The 19,383-nt window shown below is 31.4% G+C and overlaps 1 protein-coding gene across 2 annotated transcripts; it reads right to left on the bottom strand.

Annotated features, from left to right (window-relative positions):
* Positions 1–2,329: 2,329 nt before the first annotated feature.
* On the bottom strand, positions 2,330–16,088 carry LOC130444104 (neuropeptide CCHamide-1 receptor-like). Of its 2 annotated transcripts, none has more exons than XM_056779110.1 (6): positions 16,031–16,088; positions 6,407–6,701; positions 5,989–6,215; positions 5,613–5,935; positions 3,729–3,970; positions 2,330–2,684 (listed from the first exon to the last, which is right to left on the bottom strand). In XM_056779110.1, exons 2-6 carry the CDS (start codon positions 6,631–6,633, stop codon positions 2,468–2,470), a joined length of 1,236 nt encoding a protein of 411 aa, XP_056635088.1. In that variant the 5' UTR covers positions 6,634–6,701; positions 16,031–16,088; the 3' UTR covers positions 2,330–2,467. The 2 variants fall into 2 exon arrangements, with proteins under 2 accessions (XP_056635088.1, XP_056635087.1); XM_056779109.1 differs by having other exon boundaries at positions 6,407–6,658; positions 16,031–16,041.
* Between the last annotated feature and the right edge of the window lie 3,295 nt (positions 16,089–19,383).

Here is a 19,383-nt window from a genome sequence, read left to right as displayed (position 1 = left end):
TCTATAGCTGTCACATACTTCATCACTTTTTATTGATACGCCTAAGAGACTATATTTTATATAAGAAAACCATCGAATAGAGAATTTAGGAAAAAGGAATATTTCTAAAGTTATTATAAAATTATTCTTAAATCATCATTGCTTCTGCCCACATGTAGTAGTAATCCCTGTATTTAGTTCAATAATCGTGAACCCAGTTGCTGCACCATTAAAATAAAGTCCTTAAATTCTGTATTTATATTCAACAATCCTCGTCGCAGCCACTAGAATCTGAATTTTCTTCTCTTTCTGATTTTCCATCGTATTCTTGAAATACTATCTCTTCTACGTGTCTGCGTTAACTGACTGGTTAACTGACTCATTTTAATTTTTTCTTGTTTCCTTTTTCTGTTTAGCTCTTTTTCTTTCCACTGCTCAACATAGAGTCCCCTGGGGTGAGCTAATCCGTTTCATCTCTGGTTCGTGGATTGCAACGCCTCCTGTTTTCTTCAAGAATGAGAAGTGACTCTGACAATTCTTGTTTGTTAGTAGCGGCAAGCTATTACTGAAATGTTTATTTTCTAGTAAATTACTTCCTAAAACTGCAAAAGTTGATGGCTAATCTTAACTTTGTTTGTTTGTGGAAGAATTGCGTTGCGAGGATTGATTATTCATTTCTATGTGCTGAACTCAGTTAACTAAAGTAGCAGATTTTGGAATTCTTTTGAAATAATTATAGGTAATGTAATAAAAACTCTTCATCGATTTGAAAAGGCTCTGTCTAGGGATTACAGGTAGTGTAATGTGTGACTGGGTAGACACAATAAAATTATGTCGTGGTCTTTACCAAATTCGGGAAATAGAACTGCAATAAAATCCTGTACCGAGCGCATGCTTTCTAAGTATTATGATTTTTCGTACTTGACCACACATGCCCATTATTCAAGATATGAATATTTTGCTTTGATATCAAGAGGATAACTTTATTTGCAAATGGAAGTGCGTTTGGAGTATTTTTAAAAAGGTGTTTATGTCTTGTGTTGTAAATTTTCTTTATTTAGATCAGACTCTCTCAAAAGTGAAAATAACTTTTTGTATCACCCAAACATCACATCACTTTTTATATCTACTATCTTTTTAGGATTGAATAAGAGACCCGAAGAGAATTTGGTTTAGATTTATTCATAAATCCTTAAAATACACGGAAAATACATTTTCTGAAGACGATTTTATTCTATTTTCATGCTGCCAGTCCTTATATTTATTAAAATTTATTTAGTAATAACGTTTATTTTGATTTCCATGGCTATAAAGTATTGGTAGTTGTTTCTGATATTAATCTATTTTCGGGCGGAGTGGATATCTACCACTGGACATTACATTTGACAATGAAAACTTATGGACCTGAAAGAGCTCAATACAATGGAAAAAGTTTCACATTTCGAGGGTATGTTTTTGACCTCATTGTACCCTGATTGTTCTCTACACTTCACTCCTATTTTTTTTTAATTTAGTGGCTTTATTTATGCTTGATAATTTATTTTAGCTCAGTAAAGTTTTCAATCCTTTTTTTAATAATTAAGTTGTAGTATGAATATACAATTTTATTGTAAGAATACAATTATGTTTAGAACTAAAATGTGGTTCTAGTTACATCATCTAAAGGATATTAAAGAAATAAAGATTCCAATCCAAAAGAAAGTTGTTAATTGAAAACAGCTTGCGTAGAGCAAATTGAATAAATACTTTAAAGTTACTAGCAAACTGTAAGGTTTGTCCATGTGCTTGAACCTCGCATGTGTGAGTTCTGGGTACTCACCATTGACATCGTCTGCAGTTTAGGTCCCGGTGCGGCTAAAAGACAAGCAGAAGACCCACCTGATTGTGTCTTAGCTTTTCTCATGCCAGATGTTTTCATCCGTATACGTAGAGACTGTATTGTGAGAGATGAAATAGCTATACATTTGACTATAGCTATAAATGGGTTCTTGTCCAGAGGTGGTTTTGTTGATCCTAGTCTGGCGATACAATCGGTACCCTTAACAATGAATTTAGATTACACTCAATTGTGCATTTCTCATATAACTATGTAATAGTTCTCATATGGTCTATCTTTATATTTCTGTACTATTATGTGCACAAAATAGTTTCACAACTTTGTCATTATCAATATCTATTATTCAAATCATTACTGAAGTATTGAGGCGAAAAATTTTATTTTTTTTTCTTTGGCGTATTATGGTTCCTGATAAAAATGGTTTGCTCAATTGCTCTATATTTTGATAAATATTCTAAGAAATGAAACCATAATATATATTTTGATTGTTTAATTCAAAAAACATTCGAACAACGACGATTTCAGCAAATCTACAATTCTATCACAATTGTCGGTTGAAATTCTAGAATAAAATGATGCAAAATCATTGTCTAGAAACAACCCCGTACTTAAAGTATGTCGATGTAACCGTAGCAAAACATCTTTGCTGTGTTATCTTATTTTTTTGCTCGAATGGCTGCACTCGACTTCATTGTTTCCCAATAGTGCCGATGTAGTCTCTTGAGTTTCCTGTGTGTCATGAGTAGAACAATTTATTGACGTTTGCTTGTCGTTTTGGTTTCGTTTAACTGAAAAAAGGGATATTGATGTGTGTTGATGGGGATAAGTATTTTGCCTCAACCTTCGTGGCTTTTTGCAGAATAGATATCTAGAAATAAAAAATACCAGTTGAAAATATTGTAGATTTTGTTATAATTTGAATGGAAAAATTGAGTGCTCTTTATGGGGATTATTCCATTCCAATCCCAATTTAAGGAACAAATAGATTCTAAACAACTTAAATTTGAAAAAAGTTCTAATTTATAGTATTCATAAAAACTTTGAAACATGAAATTATAGTTTTTATATATGCAATTGTAGAAATTTTTATGCTGTTTGATGGACGAGTGACTTTTCAGAGGTTCATAACATTTTCGCTGCGGTTATTATATTGTTAGTTTCCGTAATGATTCTGATGTTATCTGTAAAAATTTTACATAACTCTGATAAGACATTAGTTTCATTGTTCATAAAATCGGAACTATTTTCGTCAATAATTGAAATTAAATATCATTTTGAAAGTTCTTCGTCCCATGGAATGATTTGTGAATAGCATTCTTGTTTTGAAGGTTCAGAAACTTCAGTACTGTGAAGAGCAAATAGTTCAGCTGGGTGGTTACATATCTACTAAACAAAATTCAGTAGTTCAAATGAATGGATATGTTCATACATAATCCAAGTGAATTTTCCTAGGAAAATTTTATGGTGAATGGAACTTGAGTTCACGTTATATCCTTGAACCAAAAGATCAGTAAAAACAATAGACTTTATACGAGAAATGCACTTCGTGGAATCAAAAATCGTTTTTGTGGCGGTCATAGATCCCGTATTTTGAGATTCCAAATGTGCAATTAATCTCAAGTGTTGATTTAGAAAGAGAGAAAAATGATAACTGACCAATATTATGAAAATTCGGTTTTTGTTCGATCGAAAGTGTTCAATAACGATAAAACGTTTCCATATTCGTCCATTATTGTCGCAGGAAAATGCCGAACTGCATTATTTGAGTAATAGCAGAGACAAATGCGTATGTTGCAAGAAGAAAAATCATTTTTTTAATATGTGGATCAGAGTAGAGATTCAATTCTTTCACGGATAAGTCACTTTTCTCTCAAACGAAGAACCAATAAATAATTGGAATAAATATACTTACTGGTCAAAGTATTTCCTAAATGTTCCACTGAGAAAATATAAGGCAATGGGATTAGCACAATAGTTGATGTAGTTTAGACAAAATCCAGTTATTCTCAGGTAATGCCAAAACGCATTATACCAATCCTGGAAATCTGGATAGAAATAAAAAAATAACATGAAGATATGGAGAGGAGCAAAACAGACGGCGAATACTGCTACAAATATTAATACTGTCACAGCAACTTTCTTTCTAGCCTTAATCTGAAACAATCAAACAGTAATATTTTAAAACAATTTTCGTATAGGTAATATATTAATTATTAAAGCAATAAGAAGGCCGTATACAGCTGAAAAGGGACCAGACACGGGAAAAACGATAAGAGTTCTGGAGGAAGTAAAAAAGCAAGTGGTGAAACGAATAATGTTATATGTTACATTGACCAAAAGAAAACGGAAAAAACACACGACTAGAAGATATAAGAATGTTTATGTGAACATGTAGATACTGAATAGAGAGATCAAATGGAACAAGTACAATAACAAAATGGACGATAAACGAATTGGTAGGTTTGTATAGGCAACATCGATCTATATTCTGAAAGTTGATCAGCATAGATCACCTTTGAATCGTATGGGTATCAGATAACTGGGAAAGAAATGGAATATGTATAAATTGTACAATCAAGAAAATGAAAAAATTGTGAAAAATAGTCTAAATACTATGACTAAATTTCCCATCGAGTTTGTTACTTTTATTGTTAAGATAAAAAACTAAACAAAAACTTCTTCATCAAACCACTTGAAGTTGAAAATACATATAGCCAAATTTTATCTTATTACAATACTGTCTATATCAGTAATTAAGATGCAAAAATAAAAGATATTAAAATCGCTAATTTACCCTTTAATTTATTAGATTTCTTGCTCTTCCGTTCTTCTTCAATTTTTTCAGGAGTCGGTTTTTTTATATACCGCTTATTGTGTACTTTTCTGTTAAATCTTTCTGCTTTTATTCTGAAAATGTGCCTCTAGCAATTACTCTTTATTTTGTTTTTTCTTTTTTCTATGAAAATATCTCATTCTATTCCTGTTATTTTTAATTCAGCCTTCACGTTTTTCTTTGTGCTTCTGCTAGCTTCTATTATTGTCATCACATCCAAGCAACTCCATATTCGTTACTGATTTGTTGAGAAATGCTATAAGATTGATAAATATTTGAATATTTCTCGTTTCTCCTTCAGTTTTTATTCTATTAGGTTTCCTACTATCAATTTATCACCAATTATTATATGTATTCTCTTGATCTCTTTTAACGAATTTCAGAGCATAACTTGTAATCCGTTGAATTAAAATCCAATAACGCTCTATTGTATGTGGAAACATCTATAAAATGTTACAAATCCAGCTACGACATAGGATGACTATCAACGATATAGTCAAGTGATATGAGATTTATTAACACTAACTGGTTACAGAAAAACCGCAATAGAAAAATAGGGATAATCAGTTCTATCAATGAATCATATCATTGATAGAAATTCAGTCCAATGAAAAAATTGAATGTTTCTGAATCCTTCATCAATCGTTGCTGCAGTGAATAGTGCTTTGGCTAACAATTTTTTTTGATACTCATATGATATAAACTATTGTTTAAAATGTAATTACCAATGTGGTTTTAAATTTTTTAACAGCTAAACGCCCTATTACCATGATACGCTAACTCCAAAATTTGTCCGATTTGTCGCAAATAACAGATACAATAAGTTGTAACGGCGTGATCATAAATAAAAATTGTCTCTAGGCCCCAGGACTAATACTTTAACATATCGACAAACCAACCAGATAAGGTAGGTTTTTTTGTATTGTGTTCAATTAACTGAAAACAAAGTAATTATAATTATACCTGTTTCTTAAGTCCTTGAATCTCTCCTGGCATATTGTGTGTGCTTGTTATCAATGATATGGCCATTCCGAGATAAAATATTGCAATTACAAATAAAGGTATTAAATACAGAATGAAAAATTTGAACAAAACCATCACTTGAGGATAAGTATAGTTCATCCAATGAGTAGGAAAAGGATAACAAATCAAAAATTGTGTGTTGTTTTCATCGGGAATGGGTTTTATGTGAGAGCCCACGGCGGCTGGTATAGCAATCAAAAATGCTATTGCCCAAATCGAGACAGCAATACTGATAGTTATTTTTGTGGCAGTTTTAGTTCCTCCTGAAATGAATATATTCAAGTCAGCATTTCTATGTGAATATATTTTATCAAACCTCCAGTATGGAACTTTTTTAATGGATCTACAATAGCAAAAAATCTGTCAGCAGAAAGAGCTGTTAATGTGAACACAGATACAGCTACTGATAAGTCTTTGGCTGTCTCTGACATTTTGCATATTAGTTCACCCCAAGGCCAATCTTCCATGGTATAAATGATGGAAGTGAACGGAACGCTGGTCAGTATTACCAATAGATCTGCTATTGCTAGAGAAAATATAAACCTAAAATCAGAAAAATAGATTAAATAATATTGACATGCAATAGCTGACTTTGTTTACAGTTTTTTCTTCTGACAATTACTTCATAATAAGCAGCATTTGAGAAAAACTAGCACAGATTTTTCTTAGTCATCAATTTCCCCTTTGATAATAATTTCTATCCTTGAATTATATAAAAACAAATATGTACTTACGTATTTGGTACATTTCGCATATGTTCATGTTTTATGAATATAATCACCAAAGTTCCATTTCCTATGACTCCTATTACGAATATCAAGAAGAACAACACAGGAACCACATAGGTTTCAGGTCGTTCATTATATGGAATAATGAAATCCTGATTAATTGTTCCATTTTCGAAATTTTCGCATAAACTGATATTATAATTGGCCACACTTTGATTGAATGAACAATCCATTATTATCAAACACCTCAAACTGGTTCTGAAACTGTCAACAATTTCATTCCTTCCATGTTTGGACTCACCTAAATCGGAATTTCAATGATTATTTAAGAGGTAATAGCACGAAAGAAATATGCAAATGGCATACATCATATATTGTTAAAGTTCCTAAGAAAGGCTCCAATTTCGAGCATGTTTTTCTCATAAAACTAGGTAACAGGACCTACAAATATTGCTGTCCAGTTTAGTATACATGAGCAATAATATGAATTTATACAGTTATTTTACGGTCATTGATAAGTGTGAAAATTAATTCGAGGTTCTGAAGAGCTCGGAGCTGAAGTTCAAAAATTCCGTTATATACATACAAGTATATCATATAGAAAAGCTGATGAGAGCATGATTAATATGACACTGTTCTGCTGAAGCTGATAGCACTATTCCCTGGCATAGTCACGTGGCTGAATTAGCTAAGAGAGCTTCACAGAAACTTCTGTAAGACCAAAAAGCTACGCCGCAACAGCTTTGCATCCTTTACACGGCCCAGATTCGTCCACCTTTGGAGTATTGCTCACACATTGAAAGCTTGGCTCCCGAGAATATCCTTAGGATGCTCGACTTAATACAGATTCGACTTATAGGCGACCCCAAGTTGGATATTCTATAGCACATCATAGAAGAAAAGTCGCTTACATGACTCCATTTTACGGATACTACCACGGCATATGCTTTTCCGAGCTGTCCAACATAATCCCACCTTTAACATTATTTGCCAGACCATCTTGACAGGCGGACGTAGCCCATGAGCACCTAGCTCATCTGGAGACTCCCAGAACGTTAATTTTCTTTGGAGAAGTGCAAACCTGTGGAATCAGTTACCACGTCTTTCCCGAAGACTGCAGCCTACAGAAGTTCAATATCAATATCCACAGGCATCTCCACACGGCAGGTGCCACATGAACTATTCGATTGTGATAGAGTTTAACCTCTTGTGCTTGCTTTTTGCATAAAAAATATAGAAAGGAAATGATAGTTCCTTAGTTCTAAATAATTTTTTGTTATTCAGCCGCAATAATCATTTTCAGATCTACAAATTAATGGATAGAATTATAAACCGCCTTATTGATATTCCAATCATTTAAATTTCTCATATACCAAACATTAAAACATAACTTTTGATCTCAGTGAAATTATCATTTGAGACAAGGTTACAAATAACATGAAGTGCTAACTGAAGTTTCGTCCTAAGATTATTTAAGTTTCTAAATTTAGCCTCTCCCAATTTTCAGATCGTTGACGTTTTAATATGCTATTATACATAAGTTTTATGTATATATCAACTTTGTTGATTTCAAACAAATCGAAGATATTTCAAATCAACCAACTATATACAGAGGGTCATGACAAACTAGGTACCCGTAAATTTCATAAAAATATTTGTTGGAATACTTTCAAATCCAAATCACACAATTTTTCTTATAAAATAAATTATGATAAACCGATAAACATACGAGAAAAGAAGTCAGGCACCATTGAGGATAATTCTTTCAAGCGAAAACAACCAAATTAAAAAGTATGTAAAAATATTTTGTTTGTATGTGGTTATGAATGTTTTGAAAAATCTCTACGCAATTTTTTTCCAATTGTGGATGATAATCTGAAAAATTAGTACTGAGTTGGTACTGAGCTGTGTTATGTTTGATAAATATTTCTTTTATTGTGGGATAAGCGTTAATTATCACTATACTTGAGCATTCAGCCTCTGAATATTGTAGTATTTCCAGGTTTACTATAATATTGGCGCAAGTTCCTCACTGGTCCTGATCCTGGAACGTATGAAAGGGCTCGTCTCCCATACATCTTTGTGATGTATGTATCGGGGATCCACTTCCCAAATTATCATTTTCCATTTTCCAGATTTTCCTAATAAACAGTTCTTTGAGTTGCTCCTTCTTATTTTTGTCACCCACTAATATGAACAATGAATACGATACTGCTACCAAAATGCTGTGCTAGGATCTCGGGTCTTCTAAATTATATTTTTCGAAACGGTTTCCAACACTTTCTTCTACTATTTCAATAAACATGTCACAATATAGTGAGTTATCCATTTCTAATGGAACCAGTTTTGGGCATTCTTAACATTCATGCTGAAGGCATTCATAATATGTCTCCTTGTCACATTCCAAGCTCCTGATGTTAACATATTCAATCTAGAACTGAATTTCAATATCTTTCAGGAATACCAATTTTTGTTTTCTTAGTGCTTCATTTATGGTTTTTCGAACTTTCAAAATACCTTTGCCTATGCAACTGAAATATGAATGCCTCCGAATTGAGCAGGAGCTAATTAGAGATTCACCAGTTACTTCCAAGTAAATTTCAGATGCTTTTGATGACCCAGCGAATAAATTTCATACAGCCTTATATTTAGTCATAGTCATATTCAGTCATATATATTTTTTGGCAATAATTATTTTAACGTTTGGCTTTATCAATATCCCGTAATGGCATCAAATTGCACATCTCTCGTGGTTAGCAGTTGGTATAAATAATTTCAATGAGATTTAAGAAATTTGAGAATCCATTAGACAATTTAGCTTTATTTTAATGCATGCCATGGCCGTAATGTTTCATCGATAATATTCGTTATTTCAGTTTGTCACTGACAGATATTAGGCCCGAAAGGCTAGCAATTCCTCTAGCGGTCAAATTGGCCAATATTCTTTAATTCAATTCCGTTTGTCTGGTAATGTTGACTAAACTCAAAAAGAATTTCAAATTCTAAAAATGTGAAATACAACTCTAGTATTCCAAATAAATTACATAAAGTTTTTTATGAAATAGGTAGTTTGCATTTTGAATACATTTATTTCAAATAAAACGCATCTTGGCGAATGGTAATTATTAAGGGAATCTCGACAAAACTTAGGCATGAGTAGTTGCGTATAATATAAGGTTGTAAACGCATAATATCAAAAAAGTGTGGATTGACACTATAAAAAATTGTTCTTCTGAAGCCTTTCACAATCAATTTAGATATATTAGCATTTCTTCGGTATTTGTAATCTACTGTTATATATCAACGAGAACTGATGAATCCGACACTCTGCCCCTGGCTACTTTTTCAAATACAAACAATTGTTTATTATCACGTTATATTGTAACCTTTTTCCGTACAGACTCACTGTAGAAACTAATATGTCAAAACCTGTTCCTACAAAAAAAGAGCCCGAATTTAAGTAAGTAACAGAATTAAAATGGATCATGTGGAGCAGCTAACGGTGATAAAATGCTTTGAACTCAAATAGATATTTGTAGTCATCTGCAGTATGGACAAGACAAATTTTCTTGTAAATTACTAATAAGGGATGACTTATAGATTCATGATTATTATGTAGACAAAAAATGTAGAGTATGTTAATAAAGTACTTGGTTGTTATTAAAATTCCTATTTTCAATATTGTTTCTTGTACATAAAAAAAAAACTGTCCAAATATATGTGAACATTTTATATTTTCAAGTAAAACACCGTATTTTGTAAAGAGAGCTTATATTAGCTTCCTTTCATAAACATCTCATCTCTATTTGACTTTAAAGACGTTAACATAAAATTTCCAATAATGGTCTGTAAAAACAGTTTGTCTTATCTTGAGACTTACAAATTTTCCCGGAAAGCATATGAGTGAATTTAAGTATGCAAACACACGAAACATCAATGATAATATATTTGAGATTCAATAAAATGCTGCGAGATAGTTTCATGCCTTTTCAAAATTCTTCTAATTAAAATACTAATTTTTCTCTGAACAACAGTTGGACTCTTGAATTAGTTATTCTCATTGAATTTTTCAACATAAATTAATAATGTAGACAGCTTGAAAATAAGACGTTATCGCTGATTTTGTTGATTGACAACACTGTTTTAATGGCTATCTCAACAGGGTTTATAAAAATGTACATTACTGCCAAATATCAACTCTCACCTACACATTACAAGAAAACGTCAAGACTTTTGTGAAAATCATCATTTTATGGAAAACGAGCAGTCTAGATAATGTACGAAAAGACACTATTTCTGTGATTTTTTATATAGATAAACATTGATCATAAGAGAAGTCTTGGACAATATTGGAATTTCACAAATTAATGGATTTAAAGATCGAAAGTTACAAATCAATTTAGAAGAAAGAAATGATGATTACCCCGGTGGGATCAACTAGTCACGAATATCTGTTTTCTGCTGAATCTACATTTTTGTTAAATGGTGAAGTGGATCGGTGCAATTGTTGAAATTGCGCGAAAGTGAATTCACAGTAAATGAGGAAGGACCTTACTCAACATCTAATATTCTAGCTTTAACAAGACTATTTGTGAGTATCTCAATACTTATAATTAAAAGAGGACGTATTGAGAGCCAGCCAGATCTCGATATTTTGGATCCATGAGGGTATTCTGAAACCAAAGTATTCAATACAAAACTACAGATTTTAAGGAGTCAAAGGCAAGAAAAAGAAATAGATGAATGTAGAATAATTTCAACCCAAGTCATGAAAAAAGTTTAAAACGAATTTCGATTGCTTTTAGGATTTTGTCAATCAAATCATATCAAATTATTTGATAGCTCGTTTCTCATACCTTTATCCCTCTTTATTTTCTGATTATTGGTTAGGAATTAAAATTTGATATGAGATAGTTATATACGCATCCTATCAAAATAACGATTTCTCGAAATTACGAGAGGACAAATCCCAGCATATTTCAAAAAACAAAAATTCAACTTAAATTTATTAAAAAATCACAGACCCTTTTTGAGGATTCTATTAACATTATTTCGCTTTTTATACAACTTATAGTTACGCTTGAATATCTTTTTATTCAGTTCATTTATTGCTGAAAGAAAATATATTTACTCGTAGTCAGATTGTTTGTTCATTTACCCAGCTAATAAGAGTCCTAAGGTATTTCAAGAATCTTTCTTCATCTTTCGGTTAATAAAATAACATAACCTCAAATTAATAGTTATTTATAATACGAGGGATGTGAGTTACATTACCTATCCACTATTTTACGTCCGAGCGATAGCGAGGTCCAGCAATGAAGTAATATAAAAGATTAGTAAAGTAGTTACATCATGTGATATATATATATATATTAGTTTTAGTCTCGAATTGTACCAAAAACTGCTACTTCAGTTTCAGTTTATGGTGTGAACATTCCATGCTGGAGCCCACCTCATAGCTCATAGAGATAAACAGATAGCTCCAAGTATCCTAAGCTTCGTCCATGAATGTAAATAATATTCATAATTAGTATAATAGTACTATTAATATTTGATAACTTAATATTTCTCAATTTTTTGAGTTAAAACTTGATAAATAGAGGGTGATAAAATACAAAAGCATGTAAGTTGAATTACAACCCATCGTCAAGCGCAATCAATAGATTTTTGGTGATTGTTACTTACGTACTTCAAAACAGTGTCACAATGGGGAGAATAAAAAATTTAATTCATTATAGTTGAATGATTTTTTTCTAAATAACAATGATATTAAGTGAATATAACCATTTATTCGTCTAAGCATAGAAAATTAGCGTCAAAGTAAATCTATTCCAGTATTATTTCGATGATTCTTCTTCGATTCGCACTAACTTGTTAATCAGTTTCATCCATTTTAAAAAATATATTAGATGTAATCATTTAAGATTCAATATGACAATATATTTTAATATAGTCATTAAATGTAATAATGAAAAGTAAATAAGATCAACTGTATCCATTATAACTTCAAAAATAAACTTTTGTATTAAGTATTATAAGGAATTCTGTTAATTTCTACGGAAACGAAAGAATCGCCAAGATGGATGGAATCTAAATTTCGGATTTGGAATTTTTTCCTTACTAAATCGACTATATAAAAGTGTGCTAAGCAAATAATTTAGGCGTAAACAATTAGATTAATAAATCAAACAAGTTCAATTATTGTTATTTAGGAAGCTACTCAAGTACATACTCTAAATATTGGAATAAGTAACCGAATACACAATGTATGGTATACATGTATTGATTTAATTCAGCGTAGTTATTAATAATTAGCATAGATATTATTCCCATTATCTATATTATTTCCATTCCGGAAAAAAATATAGTTATAAAAAACTAAAAAAAAATAAATATGAAAATAAGTCTAAAACAGTAATAAATGATTACCTCAATTAACGTACTTTCCGAGGTATATTGAGTACTCATAATATCTTTGTACACTATCGAAAATACAAATGTTTTCACATAATGAACTTTCCACTACTTTAAACAAAACCAATATAATTGTTAAATAAATTTGTAATAAATCACAACTGCTTGTGGATACTAGTAAAAAAGCCTTGCAGCCATAACATGTGAAGCTTCTAATAAAAATTTCGGATTGCCCCTGGCGTTATATATTCCTCGAAAGATTATTAGAAGGAAACATCATCAAAAAATTTTAATTAGAATCCAGCTAACATAAACATTAAATTGAACCTGTTGTGAAGTTCTATTTCTTAGAAATCCGCTAATACGTTTGATTCAAAGATGTTTATTTCTTTTAACAGACATTGGAGGTTTATGTAATATTTCAAAAATTTGTGTAAATATACTTCAAAGAAGAAAAAGTGGTAGTTATCAGACATTGATAGAGGTGGCGATTTTTATATTGATGTTTGTATACAACTAAAATTAGAATGTTTCTAAATAATAGATTTGTTTTCAAAGATGTTTACTAAAATTTCTCATTCTATGCATTGAGTCGGATATTTTTCTTAAGGTTAATGGATAACCAGAAATCAGGCATGGCCATTAGGTGAATATGATTTATATGACTGTTATAATATTTTCAAGTAAAACTGCTGCAATGTTTTGGCTGACTCAAAAGCTGCAGGTAATAATTTATTTGTGTACCAGTTTGCTGGAGCTGTACATCAATCGGCAAGAATAATTCCTCTCACTACTGTACTACGAGAGAAAACTGCGTACATAAGTCCTTTGATTATTCGCCATTGTTGTTGTTGATGAATTTTTGTGATTCCACACACAGTTCTACAGGCGGGTAGGAATATCATAAAATGGTATGTGTAGTCCAGGCTACCAAGTTTTCACCTCCGATTTCTATGAACCTGCATCGATTTCAATGAAATGAAAACAAAATCTAATTTACGCTATTGCGTGCGTTTTTGCCCTTTTTTTTGAAAAATCAATAGTTTTTTAATTATGCGCGATTAAAAACTTGAATTTTTCTTAAAAAAACCGCGTTTGTAATCGACTTTTCATGAATAGCTCAAAGTGTTGGAGACAAAATTGAATATTATATAAAAACCAAAGAATTGGTTTTTTATATTTAGCTTAGGCATAATATAAATAGAGTTATGATTTATTGAAGAAAGAATATTTTTATCGAACGAAAATTTTTTAAAATTCAATTTCGAGTAACTGAAAAAAAATTTTTTATATAAAATAACTGAGGTATGATCTTTCAAATCGTACTCTGACGTATGACTGATACCATTTTCGAGCTCTCTAAACGTTGCTCTTTAAAATATAGAGGGCTACAGAAATCTAAAACGTTAAGAAACTTATAGTTTATGAAATTCCGTACTAATCTATTTTTTAAGCGACTAATTTAATTGAAAATTAACTGAGGTATGACCAATAAACTAAATACCATTTTTTTTTAAGTTTTGGAGCAGGTCGATTTTGGAGTGGAAGAATGTATCGTGCAAGGGTTGAAAATTTTAAGTAAATAATATTCAAGTTAAAAGAGGTAAAGAAATGTCAATTTCATATAAATATATCAAAAAATTGTAAAGTACGCCTATAAAAAACTCAATTCAAGTTAAAACAGTTAAAAAGATGTCCATTTGAATTAAATAGACTATCAAAAAGAATAAATAAGTCTATAAATATTCTTTTTCCAATATTTTTCAAAATAAAGGATGATGCATAAGGATTAAACATTTGGGATGCAAAATACTTGAGTTGAACACCAACAGAGTCATTTCAATATAAGTGATCTACCACAAAGTAATTAAATATTTTTTTTTAATTTTATATTAACCGGGGGTGCTTTATAAGGGATTGAACGCATCAAGCAGGTCTGAAAAACTATAGATACTATATTAAAGTATTGGAAAACTTATTATTCAAACCTTAAAATTATTTTTCAATTCATTAAATGCTTATATTTATGATTTTATCGATTTTTGTAATAAGGAGTAGTTTTTACCCCTAAGAGTAATAAGCACATATCGGCATAAAGTAGATTTTATATAGTTTATCTCACATGTTATAATATATTATTCAATTATATGAAAAAGTGGCAAATCACACACGAATATAAGAAAGATACTTTATATAGAATTGTATACGCAAAATGTATACAATTTCTCCTCCAAGTATTTCTCCCAATATCCGTGCAAACAGCACATTTTGTTTTATTAATTCTGTAATTTGTTTTATCAATTTTTTAGTTCTGGCAACTTTTTAATGAAAAATGAATGAATATTAATGTTTTCATTTTACTGGATGGTATTAAATTGGTATTTTCCATTTTTATCTACAATTTAGCAGATTGTTCTTTGGGATGTCATTTAAAATACTAAAAGTGAATTAAAAAACATACTAAGTAACTTATTTCATCCACCCAAAGTGTTTTAGCTCAATGCCAGGATAAAACAAAAAATAAGGGAGCATATACAAACAGTAATGCCAGCAAATCTCATACAACGTATTAGTTTTACGAAAGACTTGAGAGGAAGAAGAATTGATGATATGTGATGTGTTTCACAATTTTTGTGAACTCCGAATGTTATGAAAAATGATTTTCACATGTTTTTAGATATATCTTTCCAATATTGACCGTTATAATTCATATTTTAGTTGTCACGCTTGTGCCAAGGTCAGGCTGGATATTATTTTAGATTGATTAATTTACAGTAACTCTTAACGAAAATCTTAAGCACTGAAAATTTGGAATAAGCTTCTAAAACAATCATCAAATACTAGAGATACTAGATATGATTTCAGAATTCCAAATTATAATATCATATTTGAGTAGTTTTTTGAATTAATTTTGTTACTTTCACTTCATTTCTTTTACTACTTCTCTAAAATATGCATATTCCAACATACTGACACCTAGTTCTGTTAGAATATGACAATTTATCAGATTGTGATTCCCACAAAATTTTAAATAGAAATCATTCCCCTCACTACTTTTTCACACAAATCAAGGATACATTTCCACTATTCCAATTATGTTGCGCTTTTTTATAGTTCCTACATTATCTTTAAAAAAATATTCTTCGGAAATATTCAAATATTCTCCCATTACCTTGACAAATCGTATATAACATCGAGTTTTTCATAATCACTTACCTAAAACTTTTGCGCTAACTCTGGAAATATGAATACGGAAATTTGATAAAGAAAACACACAGCCTCACGAGCAAACTATAAAATGAACAATGAGCATCCGAATAATTCTCGTTGTAGTCGCAGTTTGACTTTAGTCAATATTTAGAAGCTCAATTAGCAAATAGTAACAACATTAAAGTAAATATAGTAAAATTAGAATGTATACACTAACGAAATTAATTTAATTTGTTCAACCTTCCTCTGATATGATCAAAACGAATTCTTATTCCAATTAAAGTGTTACCAAAATCTTTTCTTTTATTTGTTCCAAAGCTTTACTTTGAAGCCATTCAATCCAAAGAATTTCGAGCTAAATAAAACATAACCTATTTGATTAAAATAAATATACTGAAGTTTCTATGAATACAAACAAACTCTAGGCTATAAGAGAACGGTTCAATGAGAAAGTAACCTTTCAATAAAAAAACTGACTTCACAATAAAAAAATTTGTTTTACTGCTGGCTTTTAAACTACATTGACTTTTGATGAGGAATAAACGTATATTATTATTAATCAAGGTAGAAAAATGAAGAATCTTATTGATTAGAACTAAATTTCAATTCACTTGACTAATTCATTTGATACTTCCAAAATAGATGACAGGAAAAACATGCTTTCTAGATTTGTAGGAGAAATCATAAAATCGCGAAGGATAATTAGAAATATTGCGTCATCCTCATCGAAACGAGAAGCCCAAATGGATTCCACGCTGGTGGTCCAGCGGATTGGTAGAAGGAAAATAGATGTAGCAGAATTATTATTTGAAAGATTCAAGGCAATTCTCGAAGAAACAGCAGCCGGGCCACCACGCAGCCTATAGTGAAGACAAAATTCGAAACAGAGTGAAAGTCCGAAGTCCGTTAAAAGTCTACGACAGTCCAATCGGACTCTAATAACAGAAACCCAAAGTTGTTCGAAAAACAAACATCAAAACTTCTACTTGTGTCTTTTTGTGTCTTTGTGGAGAGAATCTTGAAATCTTTCTCTCTCTCTCTCTCTCTCTATGAGTCTTATCAAGGCACTAGGAGGAAAATTTGGACAAACTCACCTCCTCCCCTCACTTCATCCGTATAGAGCGAAAGTCTACAGCATATTACCCGACTAAGTCCTTAAAAAACTCTTGACCTGCGAGAAATCCATTCTCAGGTACTGCCAATACAAGTGACCAGTAACACCCTTTATGTCAATACAGATATAACCCCCATCACAAGCCGTCTAAATTACCTCCAGGTCCGTTATGTTTGTAACATCGAACCAAACAACTCTGCTGCCAAAGAAACTCACCTCACCGCCACACTCGCCAATAAACGGCTCCCCTCCTCAAATTTCAAGAGGAAACTCCTCTATCCCCCCTAAGGTTGCAAGCAACACCATACGAAGACCTCCTTGAGATCTACCTTAATTTTTAGACAATTCCCCCATAGCCATTATATAAATCACTAGCTCTAACACTTCTTCGATCGTCAGTGTCTTCTGTGGTTTCTCTGTAACCTGGTGAAACGGTTTTACAGCTAAATGGTCGACGTTAGAGAATAATGAAACCGCAGTTGTACCCGCCCATCCCCCGAGTACCCGCTCTCTTATTAAATAATAAAAAATTATGAACAAAAAAAGAAAGAAAGTGAACAAAAAATAACAATATATATAGCCAAACCTGAAAAGAACCGTTTTTTTAGGGTGGAGCTTCCTTCTCTTGTTCTTGGAACCTCGATTGGTCGTTCATTTTTTCGGCCTGAAGCAGTGCAATCACAATGCAATCACCACAACCCCAGCCTGCTGAGGAGCAACTCCTATATCAGGGTCAATTCTGAAAAACTTTTCTCTCTATAAAAATTTCCTCATCCCACCCAAAATGTATCCAACGAATAGCTATCTTTTAAGAGGTAAGTCAGTAGAAGTGTTGGTAGCAACTACCTAAGACCTCCTCGGATTGTTGAGATTAGAATCCGAGGTTAGTTTGTATTTATTATATTTTTGGGATTGCTGTTCTCCTCAGCCGAGCTAAAATTGTTACCGAAATTGATAAACGCGCATGCAGTAATTTGCTAACGCGAGATTTGAAAACCGCAGCCATCTGCAGTAAATACTCAGGTTACCAATCCAGGAGAGCATGTGAAATCTAATCAACTCGCTTCAGCGTTTCCGTCATTACTTTATTGACCTCTGGAGTATTATATATTCTTCACTGAGGTAGCCCAGAACAAGTGGAGCATACCACGATAAAAAACTGGTACCCGAGACAATCCGATACCTGAACTTTGGCGTCAAACACGTATGGACAAAAAGACGTTAGGTACATTATAGATGAATCCTACAATAATTCAGCTTTTCTAAGGTATTATAGATATTTACGATATTTTATAGTGTTTTATAGCGTTTTTAAAATGAATCAAAAATTTTTAAAAAATTTCATAATCTTCCAATCTGCAATTTTAGTATTTTAGCTGTAGTATGAATACAAATTATAAGTAATTTTCCTCTGCGATCACCGTATCCCCTCATTATGAGAATCATTATTTTATTCTATTCGGTAAACATTACTTTTTAATGTATCTAATTACTATAAACTACTATATATATACTATATACTATATATTCACTAACGATACTATGACATTCAAACACAATGACAGAAAACCTACTAATTTTTTCACTTAAACCATATTTAGTAATTTTAATTTCAAACGACTGTAAAATCAAAACTTTGTTTATGTAGAATCATATGGTTTAAGTTGTACTTGTAATTCAATTGATTATGAAATGCTAAGAATAAGTAGTAGAATATGCTACTTATCCACTGAAACAAATCGTATTGATTAATTTTGATTGTTGACTCAACAGAAATCGAAACGTTATTGAGTTACAGTACTGTTGAACACAATCTATGAATAAAAATAATTCCTAGTCTGTACAAATCCTTGTACTTCGGTTAAATAAAGCATCAGAAATACAGAGATGAATACTTCAAATTCCCCGGGCACTACACAAATCTAACGAAAAAGAGCCAATAAGAAAAATAAATTACCTAAAGTAATTAAGTATAGAAAGATGTTTTCTCTGGGACAAGTCATGCTGAAAAGTCATTATTTAGTCTGACAACTGATTGTCGATGAGAAAATAGCAGTTTGGAGCAATGTAAAAAACACAAGCTGTCTGTCTTTAAAACATTCGAGAATGGATCGGAATACGAGATGCGCGATAAATTCTACATATAGCCAACCTTCGAAAACCTATTGATATTAACATTATTGGTTTATATTAATAGTTACTTTAACATGACTCCTCTATATGTGACAGATTCATCCAATACAAT

The sequence above is a fragment of the Diorhabda sublineata genome, chromosome 5 (assembly GCF_026230105.1).
Source record: "Diorhabda sublineata isolate icDioSubl1.1 chromosome 5, icDioSubl1.1, whole genome shotgun sequence".
Classification (NCBI taxonomy): Eukaryota; Metazoa; Arthropoda; class Insecta; order Coleoptera; family Chrysomelidae; genus Diorhabda; species Diorhabda sublineata.
This window is presented reverse-complemented; position numbering and strand designations above follow the sequence as displayed.

What these genes read in the sequence shown, in the direction of transcription:
- LOC130444104 (XM_056779110.1), bottom strand. Translation starts at nt 6,633, where the DNA reads ATGGATTGTTCATTCAATCAAAGTGTGGCCAATTATAATATCAGTTTA. An exon ending in AAAAAAGTTCCATACTGGAG is followed by an intron (nt 5,936 to 5,988) that starts GTTTGATAAAAT and finishes TATTCATTTCAG; the next exon opens with GAGGAACTAAAACTGCCACA. An exon ending in TTCAAGGACTTAAGAAACAG is followed by an intron (nt 3,971 to 5,612) that starts GTATAATTATAA and finishes TGATTGTTTCAG; the next exon opens with ATTAAGGCTAGAAAGAAAGT.